The sequence below is a fragment of the Haliotis rufescens genome, unplaced genomic scaffold (genome assembly GCF_023055435.1).
Source record: "Haliotis rufescens isolate VD_foot unplaced genomic scaffold, xgHalRufe1.0.p SCAF_83, whole genome shotgun sequence".
Lineage (NCBI taxonomy): Eukaryota > Metazoa > Mollusca > Gastropoda > Lepetellida > Haliotidae > Haliotis > Haliotis rufescens.
The window spans coordinates 401,610-423,502 of NW_025964376.1; the positions used below are offsets into that span (position 1 = coordinate 401,610).

At 40.9% G+C, this 21,893-nt stretch overlaps 2 protein-coding genes across 3 annotated transcripts in view; one reads left to right on the plus strand and one right to left on the minus strand.

Annotated features, from left to right (window-relative positions):
- The window catches only part of LOC124145351 (UPF0415 protein C7orf25 homolog), a 233,833-nt gene that overhangs the window by 44,981 nt on the left and 166,959 nt on the right, over positions 1 to 21,893 (plus strand). The gene's annotated exons all lie outside the window — the stretch shown is intronic.
- LOC124145352 overlaps positions 1 to 21,893 on the minus strand; it is a 63,778-nt gene that overhangs the window by 19,020 nt on the left and 22,865 nt on the right. The window contains exon 1 of one of the 2 annotated variants that reach the window (XM_046515097.2): positions 9,121 to 10,025. The exons of the other annotated variant lie outside the window; for it this stretch is intronic. Within the exon in view, the coding sequence (XP_046371053.2) occupies positions 9,121 to 9,137 (17 nt within the window). The 5' untranslated portion in view covers positions 9,138 to 10,025. Of the gene's footprint in view, positions 1 to 9,120; positions 10,026 to 21,893 lie in introns of those variants that run through there. 2 annotated transcript variants of the gene reach the window in all.

Here is a 21,893-nt window from a genome sequence, read left to right on the forward strand (position 1 = left end):
GTTTGACTGCTGAGGTGTATCTTTAGAAGTATTCAGTCATTTTCCTTTATTTTCAGTTAAGTACAATGGCTGTCATTCCAGAAGATATGAGCACTTAGAAATGCCATTATGTCTTGTAGGGGGGAGCTTTAATGGTTTTGTGTTACTACTTGTGCCCTTTAAGAAATGGCTGCCTCTTTTGCACAGAAAATCTGAGAAATTGGGGTCATTTTTCGCCAAGGGAATAATTAATAAAATATATACAAGATTCTTGCTTTTAAATGTTTTATGATTCTTTATACATTCTAGAAACTTAAGATTTCTTTCAGAAAAAATTTGGTTCAACTGGACTAGAGAATGTATTTCTGAATTAAAAATGTTGGCATTAGTTTATACATTTCTCAATTTTAGACATGTACATTTGAAAAATGTTTCCTGCAACTGGAGTGAGTTAATAAAATAGTCATGTCTAGGAATATTCCCGCCATATTTTGAGAAGACAAAGTAATGCATTTGTATTTTCAAAAATGCTGTCAGCACAGGACACAAAAATAACCAGTAACATCACAGGTTTGTATTTAAAACTAGTTTGAAAAGAATATTAAAAGCAGGCTATTAAACAACTATACAATATAAAACTACAAGAACACGTCTTTGTAACTACAAGAACACCTCTTTGTAACTACAGGAACACCTCTTTGTAACTGAAAGAACACCTCCGTGTAACTGAAAGAACACCTCCATGTAACTGAAAGAACACCTCCGTGTAACTAAAAGAACACCTTCGTGTAACTGAAAGAACACCTCCGTGTAACTGAAAGAACACCTCCGTGTAACTAAAAGAACACCTCTTTGTAACCCTGATAATGCAGGTTTGAACATGAGTAAACTGAATTTTTATAATTAACTTGTTTTTTGTTCTTAACAGTCTCAACTACGCTGTTCATCCTCTGATAGAGAAAATAACTGACAGCAACATCTTGCATTTGTTTTTATAGTAATGACATAATTAGTCTTCATCTGGACAGTCAGTATATCCTTATCAACAGTTCAGTAGTATATCAACCTCATACAGCATAGGCATAGAATATTTCATACAGATGCATTGCAATATCATTGTAACACTGTTACCAAGATAGCCAAGGCATCATAAATACTTGACAGTGGTTTTCTTAATATTTCATAAAACCACAGAACATATGCTGTATAAATATTTCATATAAAACAGAGACATTATTTGTTGCCCAGCAACCCATTACATGAGGACCAGCTGTCAGAATTAATCAAAGAAATTACTTCACATGGAGGCAAAAATAACTCCGCTAATGAAAGCTGTCCTGGGGATGACTACATCCTATCCACAAAGTCGTTTCTTCTAAAATTACATTATTATCAGTGTTAGATAATGTCCTGTGCCTAAATGTATCATTACTTTAAATTACATAGCAACTTTCAGTGACAAAAATTGTAATGATAAAGCTATTTTTGCTCGTATTCAGAACTAACAAGAGAGCAACAGGCTGGTGTACTTTTTACAATATTAAACATATTCATTGTAATGTTGAATTACATCATGGGCCTTCGTGATGCCATTTTTTCGTTAAATCGCTATCTGTTTTAAACTCAATTAAATAGAATTCTTGATATTTATGCGACAATTTCCATTTTTTTCAATTTTTCATTTTTTTCTCCAAATTTTTCAGTTTGGGGGCTTTCCTTTTAAGGTAATTGCAACAAGAACTTTTTTCGCAATTTTCAAAATTTACATAGTTATGAACTCATTTGAAAGGTTGAGAAACAATCACTCATTATGTCAATATTTGTGTTCTGTAAATTCTGTTGTGATTAAACAAGTATAATTATATTTTTAATTGTTTTTTTACTTCTGGTATTGATTACAATTTTCTCTACAGTAATTGTGCCAAGCTCAGAGTTTAAGGTTCCTTTGACAGCTCTTCACACAGAGACGTCATACAATGTTGAATACTGTGTTATACTCATTAGGGGTGCTGGGGTAGCCTAGAGGTTAAAGCGTTCACTCATCACGCCGAAGACCTGGGTTTGATTCCCCGCATGGGTACAATGTGTGAAGCTCATTTCTGGCGTCCCCTGTCGTGATATTGCTGGAATATTGCTAATAGCTGTGAAAAATCAAACTCGATCACTCACTCTTTCTCATTAAGTGACTTCATGTCATATAAATGCTTGAAACTGTGAAACATGAATCATTTAATTCTGATAGGTATTTATAGCCCCTGGAAACCGGAAACTAAATAAATGTTCAATACAAGAAGGTGAGGATTGATAAAACATGTCCTACATCTGATAAAGGTGCCATGCAGATCATGCTTGGCTTCGATAAAAGATTGCAGAATACTGATGCTCAGCAGACAACACGTAGGTCTGTACCTTACATAGTCCCAGGACATAAATCAGGTAAAACATTCATCCCTATTCCACTCTCATCCCCTTCTCAACTCTAGCAGCCTATACTCATCCCATTCTCAGCTCTAGTGGGGGCGGTCGGGTAGCCTAGTGGTTAAAGCGTTCGCTCGTCACGCCGAAGACCCGGGTTCGATTCCCGACATGGGTACAATGTGTGAAGCCAATTTCTGGTGTCCCCCGCCATGATATTGCTGGAATATTGCCAAAAGCAGCGTAAAACCATACTCACTCACTCACTCTAGTGGCCTATACTCATCCCATTCTCAGCTCTAGTGGCCGATACTCATCTCCTTCTCAACTCCAGCAGCCTATACTCATCCCCTTCTCAACTCTAGTGGCCTATACTCATCCCCTTCTCAGCTCTAGCAGCCTATACTCATCCCCTTCTCAACTCTAGCAGCCTATACTCATCCCCTTCTCAACTCTAGTGGCCTATACTCATCTCCTTCTCAGCTCTACCAGCCTATACTCATCCCCTTCTCAACTCTAGTGGCCTATACTCATCCCCTTCTCAACTCTAGTGGCCTATACTCATCCCCTTCTCAGCTCTAGCAGCCTATACTCATCCAATTCTCAGCTCTAGCAGCCTATACTCATCCCCTTCTCAGCTCTAGCAGCCAATACTCATCCCCTTCTCAGCTCTAGTGGCCTATACTCATCCCCTTCTCAGCTCTAGCAGCCTATACTCATCTCCTTCTCAGCTCTAGCAGCCAATACTCATCCCCTTCTCAGCTCTAGCAGCCAATACTCATCCCCTTCTCAGCTCTAGCAGCCTATACTCATCCCCTTCTCAGCTCTGGCAGCCTATACTCATCCCCTTCTCAGCTCTAGTGGCCTATACTCATCCCCTTCTCAGCTCTAGCAGCCTATACTCATCCCCTTCTCAGCTCTAGCAGCCTATACTCATCCCCTTCTCAGCTCTAGCAGCCAATACTCATCTCCTTCTCAGCTCTAGTGGCCTATACTCATCCCCTTCTCAGCTCTAGTGGCCTATACTCATCTCCTTCTCAGCTCTAGCAGCCAATACTCATCCCCTTCTCAGCTCTAGCAGCCAATACTCATCCCCTTCTCAGCTCTAGCAGCCTATACTCATCCCCTTCTCAGCTCTAGTGGCCTATACTCATCCCATTCTCAACTCTAGCAGCCTATACTCATCTTCTCAGCTCTAGCAGCCTATACTCATCCCCTTATCAGCTCTAGCAGCCTATACTCATCCCATTTCAGCTCTAGTGGCCTATACTCATCCCCTTCTCAGCTCTAGTGGCCTATACTCATCCCCTTCTCAGCTCTAGCAGCCTATACTCATCCCCTTCTCAGCTCTAGCAGCCTATACTCATCTTCTCAGCTCTAGCAGCCTATACTCATCCCCTTCTCAGCTCTAGCAGCCTATACTCATCCCCTTCTCAGCTCTAGCAGCCTATACTCATCCCCTTCTCAGCTCTAGCAGCCTATACTCATCCCATTTCAGCTCTAGTGGCCTATACTCATCTCCTTCTCAGCTCTAGCAGCCTATACTCATCCCCTTCTCAGCTCTAGTGGCCTATACTCATCCCCTTCTCAGCTCTAGTGGCCTATACTCATCCCCTTCTCAGCTCTAGTAGCCTATACTAATCCCCTTCTCAGCTCTAGTGGCCTATACTCATCCCCTTCTCAGCTCTAGTGGCCTATACTCATCCCCTTCTCAGCTCTAGCAGCCTATACTCATCCCCTTCTCAGCTCTAGCAGCCAATACTCATCCCCTTCTCAACTCTAGCAGCCTATACTCATCCCCTTCTCAACTCTAGCAGCCTATACTCATCCCCTTCTCAGCTCTAGCAGCCTATACTCATCCCCTTCTCAACTCTAGTGGCCTATACTCATCCCCTTCTCAGCTCTAGTGGCCTATACTCATCCCCTTCTCAGCTCTAGTGGCCTATACTCATCCCCTTCTCAGCTCTAGCAGCCTATACTCATCCCCTTCTCAGCTCTAGCAGCCTATACTCATCCCCTTCTCAACTCTAGTGGCCTATACTCATCCCCTTCTCAGCTCTAGTGGCCTATACTCATCCCCTTCTCAGCTCTAGTGGCCTATACTCATCCCCTTCTCAGCTCTAGTGGCCTATACTCATCTCCTTCTCAGCTCTAGCAGCCAATACTCATCCCCTTCTCAGCTCTAGCAGCCTATACTCATCCCCTTCTCAGCTCTAGTGGCCTATACTCATCCCCTTCTCAGCTCTAGTGGCCTATACTCATCCCCTTCTCAGCTCTAGCCGCCTATACTCATCCCCTTCTCAGCTCTAGCAGCCTATACTCATCCCATTTCAGCTCTAGTGGCCTATACTCATCTCCTTCTCAGCTCTAGCAGCCTATACTCATCCAATTCTCAGCTCTAGCAGCCTATTCTCATCCCCATTTCAGCTCTAGTGGCCTATACTCATCTCCTTCTCAGCTCTAGCAGCCTATACTCATCCCCTTCTCAGCTCTAGCAGCCTATACTCATCCCCATTTCAGCTCTAGCAGCCTATACTCATCTCCTTCTCAGCTCTAGCAGCCTATACTCATCCAATTCTCAGCTCTAGCAGCCTATTCTCATCCCCATTTCAGCTCTAGTGGCCTATACTCATCTCCTTCTCAGCTCTAGCAGCCTATACTCATCCCCTTCTCAGCTCTAGCAGCCAATACTCATCCCCTTCTCAACTCTAGCAGCCTATACTCATCCCCTTCTCAACTCTAGCAGCCTATACTCATCCCCTTCTCAGCTCTAGTGGCCTATACTCATCCCCTTCTCAACTCTAGTGGCCTGTACTCATCCCCTTCTCAGCTCTAGTGGCCTATACTCATCCCCTTCTCAGCTCTAGTGGCCTATACTCATCCCCTTCTCAGCTCTAGCAGCCTATACTCATCCCCTTCTCAGCTCTAGCAGCCTATACTCATCCCCTTCTCAGCTCTAGTGGCCTATACTCATCCCCTTCTCAGCTCTAGTGGCATATACTCATCCCCTTCTCAGCTCTAGCAGCCTATACTCATCCCCTTCTCAGCTCTAGTGGCCTATACTCATCTCCTTCTCAGCTCTAGAAGCCAATACTCATCCCCTTCTCAGCTCTAGTGGCCTATACTCATCCCCTTCTCAGCTCTAGTGGCCTATACTCATCCCCTTCTCAGCTCTAGTGGCCTATACTCATCCCCTTCTCAGCTCTAGTGGCCTATACTCATCCCCTTCTCAGCTCTAGTGGCCTATACTCATCCCCTTCTCAGCTCTAGTGGCCTATACTCATCCCCTTCTCAGCTCTAGTGGCCTATACTCATCCCCTTCTCAGCTCTAGTGGCCTATACTCATCTTCTCAGCTCTAGCAGCCTATACTCATCCCCTTCTCAGCTCTAGCAACCTATACTCATCTCCTTCTCAGCTCTAGCAGCCTATACTCATCCCCTTCTCAGCTCTAGCCGCCTATACTCATCCCCTTCTCAGCTCTAGCAGCCTATACTCATCCCATTTCAGCTCTAGTGGCCTATACTCATCTCCTTCTCAGCTCTAGCAGCCTATACTCATCCAATTCTCAGCTCTAGCAGCCTATTCTCATCCCCATTTCAGCTCTAGTGGCCTATACTCATCTCCTTCTCAGCTCTAGCAGCCTATGCTCATCCCATTCTCAACACTAGCAGCCTATACTCATCTTCTCAACTCTAGTGGCCTATACTCATCCCCTTCTCAACTCTAGCAGCCTATACTCATCCCCTTCTCAGCTCTAGCAGCCTATACTCATCCCCTTCTCAACTCTAGCAGCCTATACTCATCCCCTTTTCAGCTCTAGCAGCCAATATTTATTCCCTTTTTGGCTCTAAGTGACAAGACAGTTCCTTAATACTTGAGGCCTTCTTTTCCAAATTATTTCACTTATCAATCATTGTCAGGGATTTACTTTAGCCGCGATTCGGATATTCTTTCATAGTTGTCATAGATATCACATCAATATTCATTCAACGGGGGGGCACGGGTGGCCCAGTCGTCTAAGGCGCCGTGATTCGCTGTGCAGGGTTGCGTCCCTTGGGCACGCCAGAAACCTATGATTGTGGGTTCGAATCCCGGTTCGCCCTGATTATGTTAATAGGTTTGTCAGCACCATACCCGTGCTCGTGGGTTTCCTCCCACATTAAGCTGACACGCCGCGATATAACTGGAATACTGTTAAAAGCAGTGTTAAAACCAACTCACTCACTAACTCACTCATTCAACGGGATTAAAAATCATGTACATCTTCCTGTAGTTTCATCAGCATTGACACTCACATTTTCTCCTACAAAAAATCGAAAATGTCATATTGCTTGAATAACATCATCTACCATACCTTAAAATGTCATTAAAAAACTTACACTATAGTTTATTGAATCATCAATAGTTGTCAGTCGAAACATTGAGTTGCATACTCGCAACATTGCATGGAATCTCTCATCCTGCATAAGTGATTTCTATATCGCTGCATGGAGGTTTGCAACAGCTGACAATGGAGTGTGCAACATTGTTGATTCCTGATTGGCCAAAACCGATTTGGTAGTGTAGTGTATGCATTACACTAAAAATAGTAAGGGGTTTTGCCTAGCTCATGCTAGCTTCCGCATTTTTAGTCTGTTGCCGGATCTGACGTAGTATTATGACGTATAGTAATGACGTCATGTTGTGATGCAATATGGTGTGCCGACTCTCAGGGCTTGGCTACAGGACCCGTGAAGATCCGGGGTAGAATAGGTCTTCAGCAACCCATGCTTGCCGTAAAAGGTGACTATACTTGTCGTAAGAAACGACTAATGGGATCGGGTGGTCAGGCTCGCTGACATGGTTGATGCATGTCATCGATCCCAATTGCATGGATTGATGCTCATGATATTAATCACTGGATTGTCTGGTCCAGACTCGATTATTTACAGACCTCCGTCATATAGCTGGAATATTGCTGAGTGCGACGTTAAACACCAAACAAAACAAAGCTTGGCTACAGACACATAAGGAGTAATTTTGCTGTGTTGACATACACGTAGTTTGTCCTTCCTGCGGTGTCACGGGTTCCATGGTCTCTGAGGCAAGAACAAGACAGGTAGCGCACAAAAATCTTATTCTGTTCAAAACAGCATCTAAGTTGTTAAAGATATTTTTTGTCACTTAAATCCTAGCAGAAATCAAAGAAATCAACGTCCATTCAGAAATCAAGAGTGAAAAAAGCAATGACGGGTAAATTTTTTAGACACATGCAAATTTCAATTTTGGAATGACAGTATTACAAAAAGTAAAAGGAGACATGATACCTCCCAATCCTTTATTGCAATCAAATAATATCGACATAAAGCCGTTGACAGAGAGCTGCTTTCCGATACCCCCCATTCCGTGCAGGTCTGATGTCGGCCATTTGTGCCCAGTTGGCTTCAAAGTGGCGAGTCAACAGCTTTCAGTCGATATTTTTTCATAGCAATAAAGAATTGGGAGGTATTATGTATTGAAAAGATAGAATAATCACCTAGACAAAGTAGATATGAAGTTTTTGTGCATGCTTTGCGATTATACTTTTGAAACTGCGATACAAGGCGAGCGGTACTGTACAGAGTGTCTGGCCTTGTGTAAAGATATAAAAGGATAGTGCATTTCTGACACTCGTGATATTAACTGATATAGAAATATCTAAGCAATGACATAAGGGTCTGTGTGCTGCACTTGGCAAACATGCCGCCTTCTGCGAGAAATAAATGACCTAATTGTTGCTCATTAAACAAAAGAGTGAACCTGGAGCAATATTCATTGTACAATGAACATATGATGAACGGTCACTTCTAATTAATTGAAAATTACACAGTATTTCCTTTGATACAGTATACACACTTCAGACGGAAATAGACAGCAAAACTGACGATAGCACCATGTTTCATCTCATTCTGGAATGTTAATAATATTTTTTGCCACCATTTACAACAGTCGCTTAATTTCATGTCTTAACACTTTGAATATATTCAATTCAATCTGAACACACATTGTCAAAGAAATTTGATAACTGTAGATTGTCGTCTCCCACATGAACATGAAATGACCAGCTAATTGTGGTCAACACACCTCATAAACAATCTGTAATTGTACTCGTGTATAATTCCTCCTAAAGTCGATGGACAGTAATGCATAAATAATAATGAAATTTCTTCTAAAGTAGGCATTGAACAGAAATATCAATACTAATGTAATTAATTTTAAGTACTAATGTCATAATTTTTTTATATTTGCGGTGAAATAATTAATGTTCGAAAATAGGATAACCGGGGATATATCTAAATAACATTAATTGCAACATTGTTCGAGTCACAAATACCAAAAACCAAATACAGTTTCCACTGTGTAAAGACGAAAATCCAGAGGTATAGCCAAATGACTATTTGAGACCTGCAGGAACAGATGCTCTTTGACCTGCAGAGGGTTTCACCAATATGTGTCTGACACCTGCATCACTTCGGGCTCTCCTCCCACATTAACATGCTGTGATTTAACAGGAATACTGTTCAAAGCGGGGTTATCGCAACTCACTCACATGCCAGAATCATTGATAGATAGTTCTGTTTCCTGAATGGCATTGTCATGACAGATTAACTATAGGAATATGAAAGAATCAGGTGCTCTGTAATTTCTTTAGAGTAGTATACAATCTAGGAATAGCAGTGTTAAAAAAGAGCCTGAGCTATACTCACGGTGGATCCACTTTCATGCATTCTCTCCACACTCCTTCACTTGACAGTCTACATTCAGCTATTCATGAATTACAGTTCAAGCAAATACATGGATCTTATTCCGCATACAGGCTTAGACAAGGCAACTGGAGTGCCTGACTACCTACAGGCTAGAAAGTCTTGTCCACAGATTTGTGCACTACGCTAGTTCTTGGAGTGTTGTGTTTCGGAGAATGTTACACATTTCAAGTCCAATGTTCTGCTGTATTGGCCTATCATCAAGTTGACTATTTCGTCCTTGTACGCTGTGATTTGTATACAATGCTAACTCTACTGCAGCTACATCTTGGAGTGGTGCGTTTCGGAGAATGTTACACATTTCCAGTCCAATGTTCTGCTGTATTGGCCTATCATCAAGTTGACTATTTCGTCCTTGTACGCTGTGATTTGTATACAATGCTAACTCTACTGCAGCTACATCTTGGAGTGGTGTCTTTCGGAGAATGTTACACATTTCCATACTAATTTTCTACTGATGTAATGGGCTTGACTTTTTTCTGCAAATGTATTGCTTATAAGCAAGTTCAAGATGTGATTCTCAATAGCAATTTCGGAACTTTAAATACTTTAACTTGACAGTAGATATTTAGCTTTTTGGGATCATGGCAAGATGTAAATGGGCACCTATGGACTTGTATGTCTACTTTTTGTATCATTGTGTAATCTGACTTTGCTACACAAGATTTAGTTTAGAGGATTTTGATTTTTGTAAACTGAATAGACAATATACTATATCCTCCAGTGTTCAGAATGTGCCCGGATCTGAGCAGAGATTGTGGAGTTTGAAGTTACAAAATGACATTCTATTAACAGACTCAGTGCTGGTCCTTATGCAGAGGGGCCTAGGGATGGCTTATCTTGAAGACATATAACGGAGATCATATTACCAAGAAAAAAACACTGTGTAACAAAGTAAATATGTTATTGCGGCTTGTATCAATTTGAAGTAATTTTCGAAACATTAATAAAAGAGATTTTATTTTCAGATTTTCTTTAATTCTGATTTATGAAAATGTTACCAACTACAGATAATATCAAAAATGGAAAAATGGAAACAACTGTTCACAGCCACAAGAAAGTATGATACAAATACACCTTGTGTTGAGAAAAGACTCAGTAACCCATCTTCAGAAGACCAACAAATTTCAAAGTCTGTGGTTCCATCTCATTGTACTGCTTAACTGATAGAAACATGTTGTTCTTGGAATGAGAACAGATCTCACGAACACATCCCAGAGTTCACAGCAAAGGCTACATCTTCAGTATCTCGGAATCAGCGGAACTGTCAGCTGTGTGGGACTCACTGTAGTAAATAATGGCTCAACCAGCTGATTGAAAATGTTAAAATCTTATATAAATAAACTTCAAAGCTGTGGAGAGTTAATTAACTTATTAGTGAAGATAAAACAATAGTTTTATTCAATTTCTGTTTGATCAATTTTTCAAATACAGATGTCAGTGCAGTAGGTTAGCCTGCTAATGCCAGAGATTGTTGAGAAGGATGTAGTTTGAAGCATTGTAAATCAGGCTTTAGGTCTTACTTGCTTATATACAGTATACTTATATCAGGGATTTATCTGGGATTTATCTGGGATTTATCTGGGATTCCCAAATTAGCTCTTGGGTTGCAAATTGGGAAAAATTCTTTACTTTGTGCAAAAAATGGGATTTATGAAGTTTGCATGTTCTTATATTCATAGGTATTGCAACATTGTACCCAACACAAAATTACCTCTTCCATTTCATTGGTCCTGTTTGAAGGGAAATACAAGTCCCCTCTACAAGACAATATTAGTTGTAAGAATATTAACATGAATGGAGAAAATCTTAATTCCATGTTGGGCAGTTTTACTGTCATTTGCTTCTTCCTTGGGGTCGAATATCCTGTCTTTTGGCCCGGTCCATATTAATCCCTGTGTATGTCTGTAATATTAACTTCTACTCCTGCTTGAGCTAGTTAAAGGTAGAATAGACCACAGTTTTATGACCCCACGATTGTCTCCTGTTGGGGTTGTGTTTGTGTGTTTTATATGTTTGTTATTTAATGACCCACTTAGCAATATTCCAGCTATATGACGGAGGTCTGTAAATAATCGAGTCTGGACCAGACAATCCAGTGATTGACATCATGAGCATCCATCTACGCCATTGGGATACGATGACATGCATCAACCAAGTCAGCAAGCCTGACCACCCGATCCCGTTAGTCGCCTCTTATGACAAGCATAGTATCCTTTTACAGCAAGCATGGGTTGCTGAAGACCTATACTACCCCGGATCTTCAAGGGTTGTTGGGATTGTGGGTAGAATAGACCATAGTAAGCCACTTTTGTCTCCTATTGGGATAGTGAGTATTTTAGACCATCAGTACCCCATGTTTGTCTCCTATTGGGATAGTGAGTATTTTAGACCATCAGTACCCCATGTTTGTCTCCTATTGGGATAGTGAGTTTTTTAGACCATCAGTACCCCATGTTTGTCTCCTATTGAAATAGTGAGTATTTTAGACCATCAGTACCCCATGTTTGTCTCCTATTGGAATAGTGAGTATTTTAGACCATCAGTACCCCATGTTTGTCTCCTATTGGGATAGTGAGTATTTTAGACCATCAGTACCCCATGTTTTTCTTCTATTGGGATAGTGAGTATTTTATACCATCAGTACCCCATGTTTGTCTCCTATTGGGATAGTGAATATTTTATACCATCAGTACTCCATGTTTGTCTCCTATTGGGATAGTGAGTATTTTATACCATCAGTACCCCATGTTTGTCTCCTATTGGGATAGTGAGTATTTTAGACCATCAGTACCCCATGTTTGTCTCCTATTGGGATAGTGAGTATTTTAGACCATCAGTACCCCATGTTTGTCTCCTATTGGGATAGTGAGTATTTTAGACCATCAGTACCCCATGTTTGTCTCCTATTGGGATAGTGAGTATTTTATACCATCAGTACCCCATGTTTGTCTCCTATTGGGATAGTGAATATTTTATACCATCAGTACTCCATGTTTGTCTCCTATTGGGATAGTGAGTATTTTATACCATCAGTACCCCATGTTTGTCTCCTATTGGGATAGTGAATATTTTATACCATCAGTACTCCATGTTTGTCTCCTATTGGGATAGTGAGTATTTTATACCATCAGTACCCCATGTTTGTCTCCTATTGGGATAGTGAATATTGTATACCATCAGTACTCCATGTTTGTCTCCTATTGGGATAGTGAATATTTTATACCATCAGTACCCCATGTTTGTCTCCTATTGGGATAGTGAGTATTTAATACCATCAGTACCCCATGTTTGTCTCCTATTGGGAATGTTGGTAGAATAGGTCTTCCTTCAACATGTTTGCAAGAGCTTACTAATGAGGATCACATGTGGGACTTTGCTGAACGCATGTCACTATACCCTGACAACATGGATGTTTTTCCATACACTTGCTCAGATGTTTTATTGCTGCGATGTAGCTGTAAATCGTGGGAGCATGCATGCGTATGTGTTTGCTGGAGGTGTGGGGAAAAGTTCCCCGTTCAAGTAGTGTCACTTCATAATGAATTCAGTTTTTAGCACTATGTCATAAGTCAAATGAATTAATAAAAATGAATTTGACAACTGACACACATGAGCTGACGGCTTCCATCATCAACACTCAGTATCAGCTTGCTTTCAGAGTTCATGAGAGTGGAACTCACAAAATGGTATTGCTATCTGATTACTCCCTTCATGAGATTGTCCAAAGCCTGCTTTCATAATTAGCCCATGAAGACACCTTGGGACTCGGAGGCAAGGGGACCAGCATGACGGTGGAGAATTCATAGGTTCGTCAATTATGGATGCTCACTCTCACTTACAATATTTTCTTACTCAGACTACGGAAGGCGAGACAAGCTCACGGCCCGAGGAACATGCATTGATTTATCAAAGTCATCAGCCATTTGATTGTGTAGTTAGAGTAGTGTTGAAGATGGGTGTTGGGACGCCAGTGCCATTTGTGAAAAGGAGATTTCTCACTCTTAAAGGGGGTCTGTTTGGTGTGTTTCCTTGAGAGTACAGGGAAGATTCGTGCTGCTTAGCGCTGCGATTTGTAAAAGAGGTTTCTCGCACTTAAAGGGGGTCCATGAGTGTACAGGGAAGATTCGTGCTGTTCAGCGCTGCGATTTGTGAAAGAGGTTTCTCGCTCTTAAAGGGGGTCTGTTTTGGTGTGTTTCCTTGAGAGTATAAGGGAAGATTCATTCTGCTCAGCTCTGCGATTTGTGAAAGAAGTTTCTCGCTCTTAAAGGGGGTCTGTTTTGGTGTTTCCTTGAAAGTGGTTTTGGGAAGCCAGTGTCATTTGTGAAATGGAGATTTCTCTCCCTTAAAAAATGCTAGTTTGTAGCCTTTTCTTGTACATTTGGGCTGATATTGGTGTGATGAGATGTGGAATTGATAAAAGAAGATTCCTCACTCATAAAGGGAGACATGTCTGTGCTATCAAGTCACCCACTAAACAACAACACCTGGCAGAGCGACCCACACAGAATCCCATATAAGATACCTGAAAAAAAGTTGAGATGCACTTCAGCCTTCCAGGTACCCATTATACAACTGGCTTGACCTGGCCCCACTTGAACAAAGCGATCTTGGCACTATAACTATTGTAAGCCTATGTTAAATAATGGGCGTTACGATCATCTTGGCACTAAGATCGCTTTGTGCAATTGGGCCCAGGTCAGTGTGGCGCCATTACATATATGCAGACAATGCACCAATCTGGTAACCCCAGGCAGACAGTACCTTTGAGCAACCTTACCTCTGAACTATATAAGCCACCACAGCATGGCCATCTCCACCGATCAGTGTTGACAATTATCACAATCATTTTGTTATTGTGCAACATAGAATAACGTTAATCTAAGGGTAAAGATGTCAAACCGACATTAGTGGCTGGAAATATTCCCAAATGACTAAGTGCCCGCTGGTCTCCGCCCACAACTCAGTGCAGAGTATTTTGGGTTTAAAAGACAATTCCAGTAATCTGATGCCCTGTTATCCTCCTACTACTCCTTACATGGTTGGTGCATTGTTTTTTGCTGGGAAGACATTTAGTAATCAAGGAGAATGGGGTCCGCACTCATTGATCAAAGGGAAGATCTTCCTTGGTAAATTTAGCCAAATGTCTGCTGTATTAATCTCGGAGTCATTTTCTAATAATGAAGGCAGCGGACTTGCATTGATTTGTGATTTCAGCCATTTTGTTTTAAGGTTGGAGGAGTGTTGAGGCTTCTGTTGCTTTAAGGTATAAGCAGCCATTTTGTCTGGTTGATTTTAATTGATAAAGACTGGAAGTTCTGTGTGGCTTATCCAGGAAATTATCTAAACCTGCTTCACAGCCAATATTCAATCCCAAGTCGGCAGCTGATATGAAGTTTGATTGAAATCTTCTTAGCCTCACATATGAGACTTGACCTAAAGACATTAAAATGTTATATTTTTCAATATAATCCCCTTCTACATTGATCCACTTTTGTCAACAATATTGGAGGGATTTAATCCCTTTTTTGTAGAAATGTTTCTCGTGGCTATCCAAAACATTCTCCACAGCTGATGTGACATCATCGTTCGAGTGGGAACGGGTTCTGGCTTGAGGTTCCTGCATGTTAGGGAACAGATGTCAGAGTCAGATCAGGAGAACAAGGTGGGTGTTGAAGGATTTCAAGGGCCACACTCGTGGATTGTAGCCAATTGTGTACTGGTGCATTGTTCTGATGGAAGAACACACCTTTTCTCAGCTTCTCACATCTCTTAGTCTTAATTTTAACCCAAAATTGCCTCAAAAGTGCAACATGATTTCCTCCATTTATTGTTTGGACGTTTGGAAGATGAGGACAGCTTCATTACACCCTCGACATCTCAGAACATGGAGGCCATAACCTTTCCCAGCTGACGGAACAGTCTTTTCCTACTTTGGTGGTGGTGGTGATGTTAAATGCTTCCACCGTTTTTATGGTTGGAAGTAGTGAACCCAGGTTTAATCTATAGTCACAAATCATTGCAAGAATCGTTCTTGATCAGCTTCAAACAGTGCAAGATTATCACGAGACATGTTGTGCCTAGGGCTTTTTTCATCAGATGTCAGAAGCTTTGGAACGCGACGAACTGATACTTTCTTCTTTGCTGAAGTTTTTGTGGTAATGGAATGTACTTTCTCCTGTGAAATGCCTACTGACCTAGCAATATGATGCTCTGTGATTGCTGGTCGGTCATGGATTCTCTGGATCATTTCTGGTGTTGCTGACATCACAAGCCTTCCAGGACAGGGGTGGTCTTCAAGGCACTTCCCACCACGCTTAAACGCTGCCCATCTTCATGGTGGCATAGGAATAGGCCTTCTAGCCTAGTGTTACACTCATATCGTCATGGTGGCAAAGGAATAGGCCTTCTAGCCTAGTGTTACACTCATATCGTCATGGTGGGATAGGAATAGGCCTTCTAGCCTAGTGTTACACTCATATCGTCATGGTGGGATAGGAATAGGCCTTCTAGCCTAGTGTTACACTCATATCGTCATGGTGGGATAGGAATAGGCCTTCTAGCCTAGTGTTACACTCATATCGTCATGGTGGGATAGGAATAGGCCTTCTAGCCTAGTGTTACACTCATATCGTCATGGTGGGATAGGAATAGGCCTTCTAGCCTGGTGTTACACTCATGTCGTCATGGTGGGATAGGAATAGGCCTTCTAGCCTAGTGTTACACTCATATCGTCATGGATGGCTAAGTAAAAACTCAGAGTTTATACTTACTCCTTCTTTCACATGATGAAGAAGAAAGCAAATGCTCTGAAACCTAGCGTTCCTCATATTAGTAAAAACAGAAGATGACATCCATAAGTTCTCTTCCTTGTGTGTATCACTTCCAAATGCCATTCAAAGACTTACCCTTGTATCATGGACTATTCCAAGTTGGATTATACATTTCCCAAATTCATGTTATAGTTATGACTATGCAGAGGTGGCTTGTATTCACTAATAACAAGAAAAAGGCAGAAAAGGTTTTAATGCTTAGTTTCACATTATTGCATTGCTGTAATTGTAAAAGATATCTGAATTTAAGAAAATAAGAATTTAAATAATATCTTAATTTTGAATACAATATAGAGTATAGGATCTCTTTTAGAAACACCATGATATCATTCCCGACAAACTGCAGATTCCATTTCCTTCTGATGATTTGTCTACCAGTCTTTGATGTAAAAGACATATGTGCCGGTAAGTAGATTTCCTGCATAGACACGTTGGCCTGAAGAACTCGAGGATACCACTTCGTTCCGTCATGTTACCAACATCTCCAACGGAGTGTTTGTTTGTTTGTTTGTTTGTTTGTTTAATACCGCACTCAGCAATATTCCAGCTCAATGACGGCAGTCTGTAAAACATCGAGTCTGGACCAGACAATCCAGTGATTGACATCATGACCATCGTTCTATGCAATTGGGTTATGATGACATGCATCAACCAAATCAGGTTGCTGAAGTTGGGTTACTTAAGACCAATTCTGACCTGGATCTTTACGGGTTTCTTGCTGAGTGAGTAAGTTGGGTTTAACTCTTCTTGAACAGAATTCTCTCACAAGATATCATGGTATTTCTGGTGAACGTTGGAGAATAGCCCAAACTGATGCAGGTCTTAAAACTTCCTTTCTCAGGGATTTAAACCTGTGACTTTTGGATTCTGACCAACACTGCTGAGTGAATTGTAGCCTTATAGAAGACGGTAGGGCTGGGATGAGTCCAAATTTACTACCCGGGTACCCGACCCCCTATTACCCGACTCTACCCGGGTACCCACTGCAAGTCTCAAGAGTAGGGAACAAAATGTCTGATTGGTAATTGTTTTACTGCAGCCCTGGCTAAAACTATTTAAATACATGTATCAAACAATCAGTTCATGCGTACACTGAAGTTGACTGAAGTTATATCTTTACTCAAACATATACAAGTCAAAAGGAATGTGTGCATCGTCAGAAAGAAATATGAACATTAGCGACTTGTAGTGTAACCACTGAGCTATTGTGAGTTTTTGTCATTAAACAATATATCACGTGGCTAACCACGGGTCCGGGTAGTCCTGTGGGTACCCGGGTCCTACACAAGACCCACCCGACCCGAGTACCTGAGTTACCCGCCCCAGCCCTAGAAGACGGGGCCCAACATGATTTCTATTTAACAGTAAGGTCAGTAGGACCTATTTTGTTACAAGTACCTGAAGGCAGGAAGGGAAACAAATTAAATTTAGTTTGAGATAAAAACAAATCTGACAGATTCATTAAAGAGGCCCTCTCTAAACTTATATCCAGAGCTATAAGGCCACAAAAAAACAGCAGCTTTAGGTAATTCCATTGCATGACAATCTCCAGGGGCTAAAGTGCACCACCAATACTCAAATTGAAACCTCTTATATGTAACTTGATTTCGCTTACACTACCATATCCTTCAGCAACATGGCTACTTGAATGAGGTGGTATAACACTCCCAGTAGTTGCCCATACACTCGGAGTAATGGGGAGGCCGCACACCGAGGTCATTGCTACCACATATACAACCTAGCAGACATTAACTCAATTGATTTGCTGCATCTGGGTCCATGAGATTCTCCCGATCTGCTTCTTTGTACACCTGCTTCTTGATCTTGTTTAATGTTATTATTTGTGTTTCATCAGCAGGGCCAAGGTCAGGGTCATTCCCACTATGTGTTACATCAGAGTCTGCAATGTCAGACTGTCTTCAGAAGAGATGTCTCTGTACCGATTGTCAGAATATGATGACAGCGTCAAGAAAGAGACACTAGTCGGGTCGTGATGATCACAATATCCGGGCCGTGATTGTATCAACAGTTGGATCGTGATAATGTCAATAGTAGGGTTGTGATTATCTCAATAGTAGGGTCATGATTATCTCAATAGTAGGGTCATGATTATCACAATAGTAGTTTCACAATTCTCCCAATAGTAGGGTCTCGATTGTCTCAATTGTAGGGTTGTTTTTATCTCATTTAAAGGATTGGACATAATTTTGATGGTTCTTCAGAATTCTTTAGAACAGTGTTATTCTCAGTTCTGACTTAAAACCTTGTCATGTGACTTGGCAATACACATTTTAATCAGCAATACTCATCCTTACTCATATCTACCAATATGACACAATGTAAAATAGTATGTATTTTAACTTACGTATTTTAAACATAGGTAAATAATTGAGTTAAGTATGGTAATAGCTCTTTAAACTAACCTGAGCACTCTCTACTAATCCTCAGGTAAAGTACGGGGTATAGTTATGTAAGTTTCATAGTGATCTGGTCCAGCCACAGCTTGGCCAGTGATTGCCTTTCCTATTGTTTCTGTAGCATGTGACCAGGTTTTTAGCTTTAAACACTTCAATATTTCTCTTCTCTGGTGACTGCTACATAACTCTGCATGATTCACAGCACTGCACTGATTGGGGGAATTATCATCCATAGCCATATTGTGGTGGGATCTCCATATCCCTGATATGAACAGACAGAATAAATCCCATGAACCCCCAAACAAGTATTTGTCGTCATTACCTAGACGTTATACCGCTGTAACAATTATGTCAATTACAATTAAGTTATTGTGAATAACATTTTTGTCATGGGTTTAAATGCTCATTTAGTGTTGACAACTAAAATGTCTATTGAATGGAAGTGTCATTTTACAGTTCTGACTGATCAGTAAGTTAAGAATTTTTATCTTCTTCTTTAATATTCTATTGACCCTTTGTTTAAGCTGTATACATTCTGTGATGTGCCCCATGGAGATTTTGAGGTAGAATTTGGACCTTGTAAACATATGAGTCACGAAATGATTGGGTGCATCAGACTTGTTGTCTTGGTTGATTGCGTGTCCTCGTATCCCGTGGCCATATTGTTTTAGTTATATCACTGTGTGTCAGTTAATGTGAAAAAACCCTCAATTAGGACAAATCAAACCCACAGTGGATCCTGGCTTGACTAAGGGATGCAACTCAGCCCAGTGAAATGCAATACATAGGGGCCAGCTGTGCCCGCTCTCAGCAAGGAACTCAGAACACCAAAGAGAAAGACTTTTTCTCATAACCTGCCATTTGATGAATGTGGATAAACTCACTTTCTTTTCTTCACAGCACAACTAAAGACATGTAAACAATTATCCCACCATCAGCTTCTTGACAGAGCAAAAAAGATCCTCTCATCAAAAAGCAACTTTCAGTCCTAAAGGCAATCTGTCAAAGTTGATTTTCCATCAAGAGACTCTGAATGACATGTTTGTCAAGTTCTTTTCCATTCCACTCTCATGTTCGCAAGATGGCAGAGGCTTGTTTTCTTCCAACTCCCTGCGGAATTCTGTTCTTTCTCTCCCGATCTGTCATTGAGGACATGTTTTCAACTAGCTCTATCATGGGTTCCTTGGAATAAAATGAATTAATGTGTCAAATTGAGGAACTGTTATTACAGACAGCTGCTGGAGAGAAAGGTCATTGGTTAAAAAAGTCTGCCACGGTATATTTCTGCCAGATTTCTGACGCCATTGTCAGTTTTAAGGCATACGCGGGACAATGATCTTGTCACTTCTTGTGGATGTAATCACCACGTGGAGGAATGTGTATTGTGTTGTGACCAGCTGTGTCAAATATAACAAAAAGATTTCTTGCCATATGAATCTGAATATTATAATCCATCTCAGATATTAGTCCTTGTTTTTGAAGAATTTTACTTAGCTCACCTGAGCAAAGATCCTGTCATTACTGGTGGATGTAATACACCACAGTGGAGGGCTTTATAACATACTTCAGGGTCAATGACTGAGTTTTCCACAGTTGAAAAAAGTGATATTTTCTTTGCAGTGAACATAACACTTGATATTTCACTGCAGTGAACAAAACACACACACACACACACACACACAAATGAAATATATTCTATGTATTTTGCATTGTGACCAGCTGTCTCAAGTGTAACAAAGATTTTCTTTCTGTCCATTTAAATCTGAATATTATGATCTGATCTGAGAATGTTTTGCAGCAAGGCCCAGCTAAAGAACACTTAAGACAATTGCCTATATTGTCCCCCTTCCCTCATCACTCACTCACTCACTCACTCACTCACTCACTCACTCACTCACTCACTCACTCTGCTGTTGTCCAATATTCTGAAGGGACACGGGTGGCCAAATCATCTAAGGCGCTTCAGTTCGCTGTGCATCCAACAAAGGGGAAGTGAGTAAAACTTTTTTTCCTGGTGCCCAAATCCTGAGATGCCAGAAAGGAGCAGCAATAAAACAAGTTATTTCATTAACCTCCATTTTGTGCCTCTAAATACCACTGTTTCCCATTTAGCCTGACATTTGGGTGTTTTGTCAATTATCTTTTGTGTGTCTTGTTCTACAAGGTTGATTCTCCTTGCCGCCATATTGATTATCAAGTGTGTTATTCATTTTAACAGATTGCAGCTGTTTCATCCTTTCATATCGTGCTGGAACAATATTCTGAGCCGAAAATAAATCATCAAAAACAAAAATTCGAATTTGGTGAAGAGAAGGAATAATGCTTATCTTCCTTCCATTATAGTCTGATATTGATTTAAAACAATCTGGATTAGTTTTTTAAGATATTGCAAACAGTAGAAAGGTACGATTTGCTTGAATTTATATGATTGATTTTTCTTGAATGCCAATCAGTTTTTATGCAGTGTTAGGGGATATTTTTAAAGTAATTGATTCACTGAGCTGCCAACCCTAAAAAAATTCTGGAAAAATAACAATTTGAAAAGTAGTATTTTCACAATGTGCTGAAGGTATATGTTGACCACAAGAAGCAGATCCACTGGAATAACAATGCAACTGGCGTGATGAACACACGGCACTATATACTGTGCAGATATAGTAGGGGATGGTGAGAATCATCAAGACATATCTTCTGATCTAAATCAGGCAAATGGAAATGATATATCATATCTGCTGGGGAGTTGGTGATTTAATGGTTTCTGATGCTTGGTGTGATAAGATGGTGGCACACTTGGTTCTTATAAAGGTTGGGGGTCACTAATATCGGGTAAAACCACCTCTGTTGGCCAGACATGCACAAACTGTTTGAGGCATGCTACTGAAGAGTCGACCAATGTCAGCTTGAATCATGTTGTTCCACTCATCAATGAGAACAACACTGAGTTCATTGAGAGTGGGTACCCGTGAAGATCCGGGGTAGAATAGGTCTTCAGCAACCCATTCTTGCTGTAAAAAACGACTATGCTTGTCGTAAGAGGCGACTAACAGGATCAGGTGGTCAGGCTCGCTGACTTGGTTGAAGCATGTCATCGATCCCAAGTTCGTGGATCGATGCTCATGATGTTGATCACTGGATTGTCTGGTCCAGACTTGATTATTTACAGACCGCTGTCATATAGCTGGAATATTGCTGAATGTGGCGTAAAACAACAAACCAACCAACCAACAACAGATTTATGTGAAAAATCCTGGTTGGTAGGTGAAGAAAAACTATAAAATACTGTCTCCTATCCAAACAAGTTGACAGGGAGTGGCCGACAACTCGTAGGGTGCAACTGGACGGCACTAAACTTAGCTCTCATTGGCCCTTTGTACCAAAAGAAAACTATAAGCGGACTACATGTAGTTTTCTGTGAACTATAATTGTTCTTGCCAAAATTAACATCAAATAAAAGTAGTGTGAAACC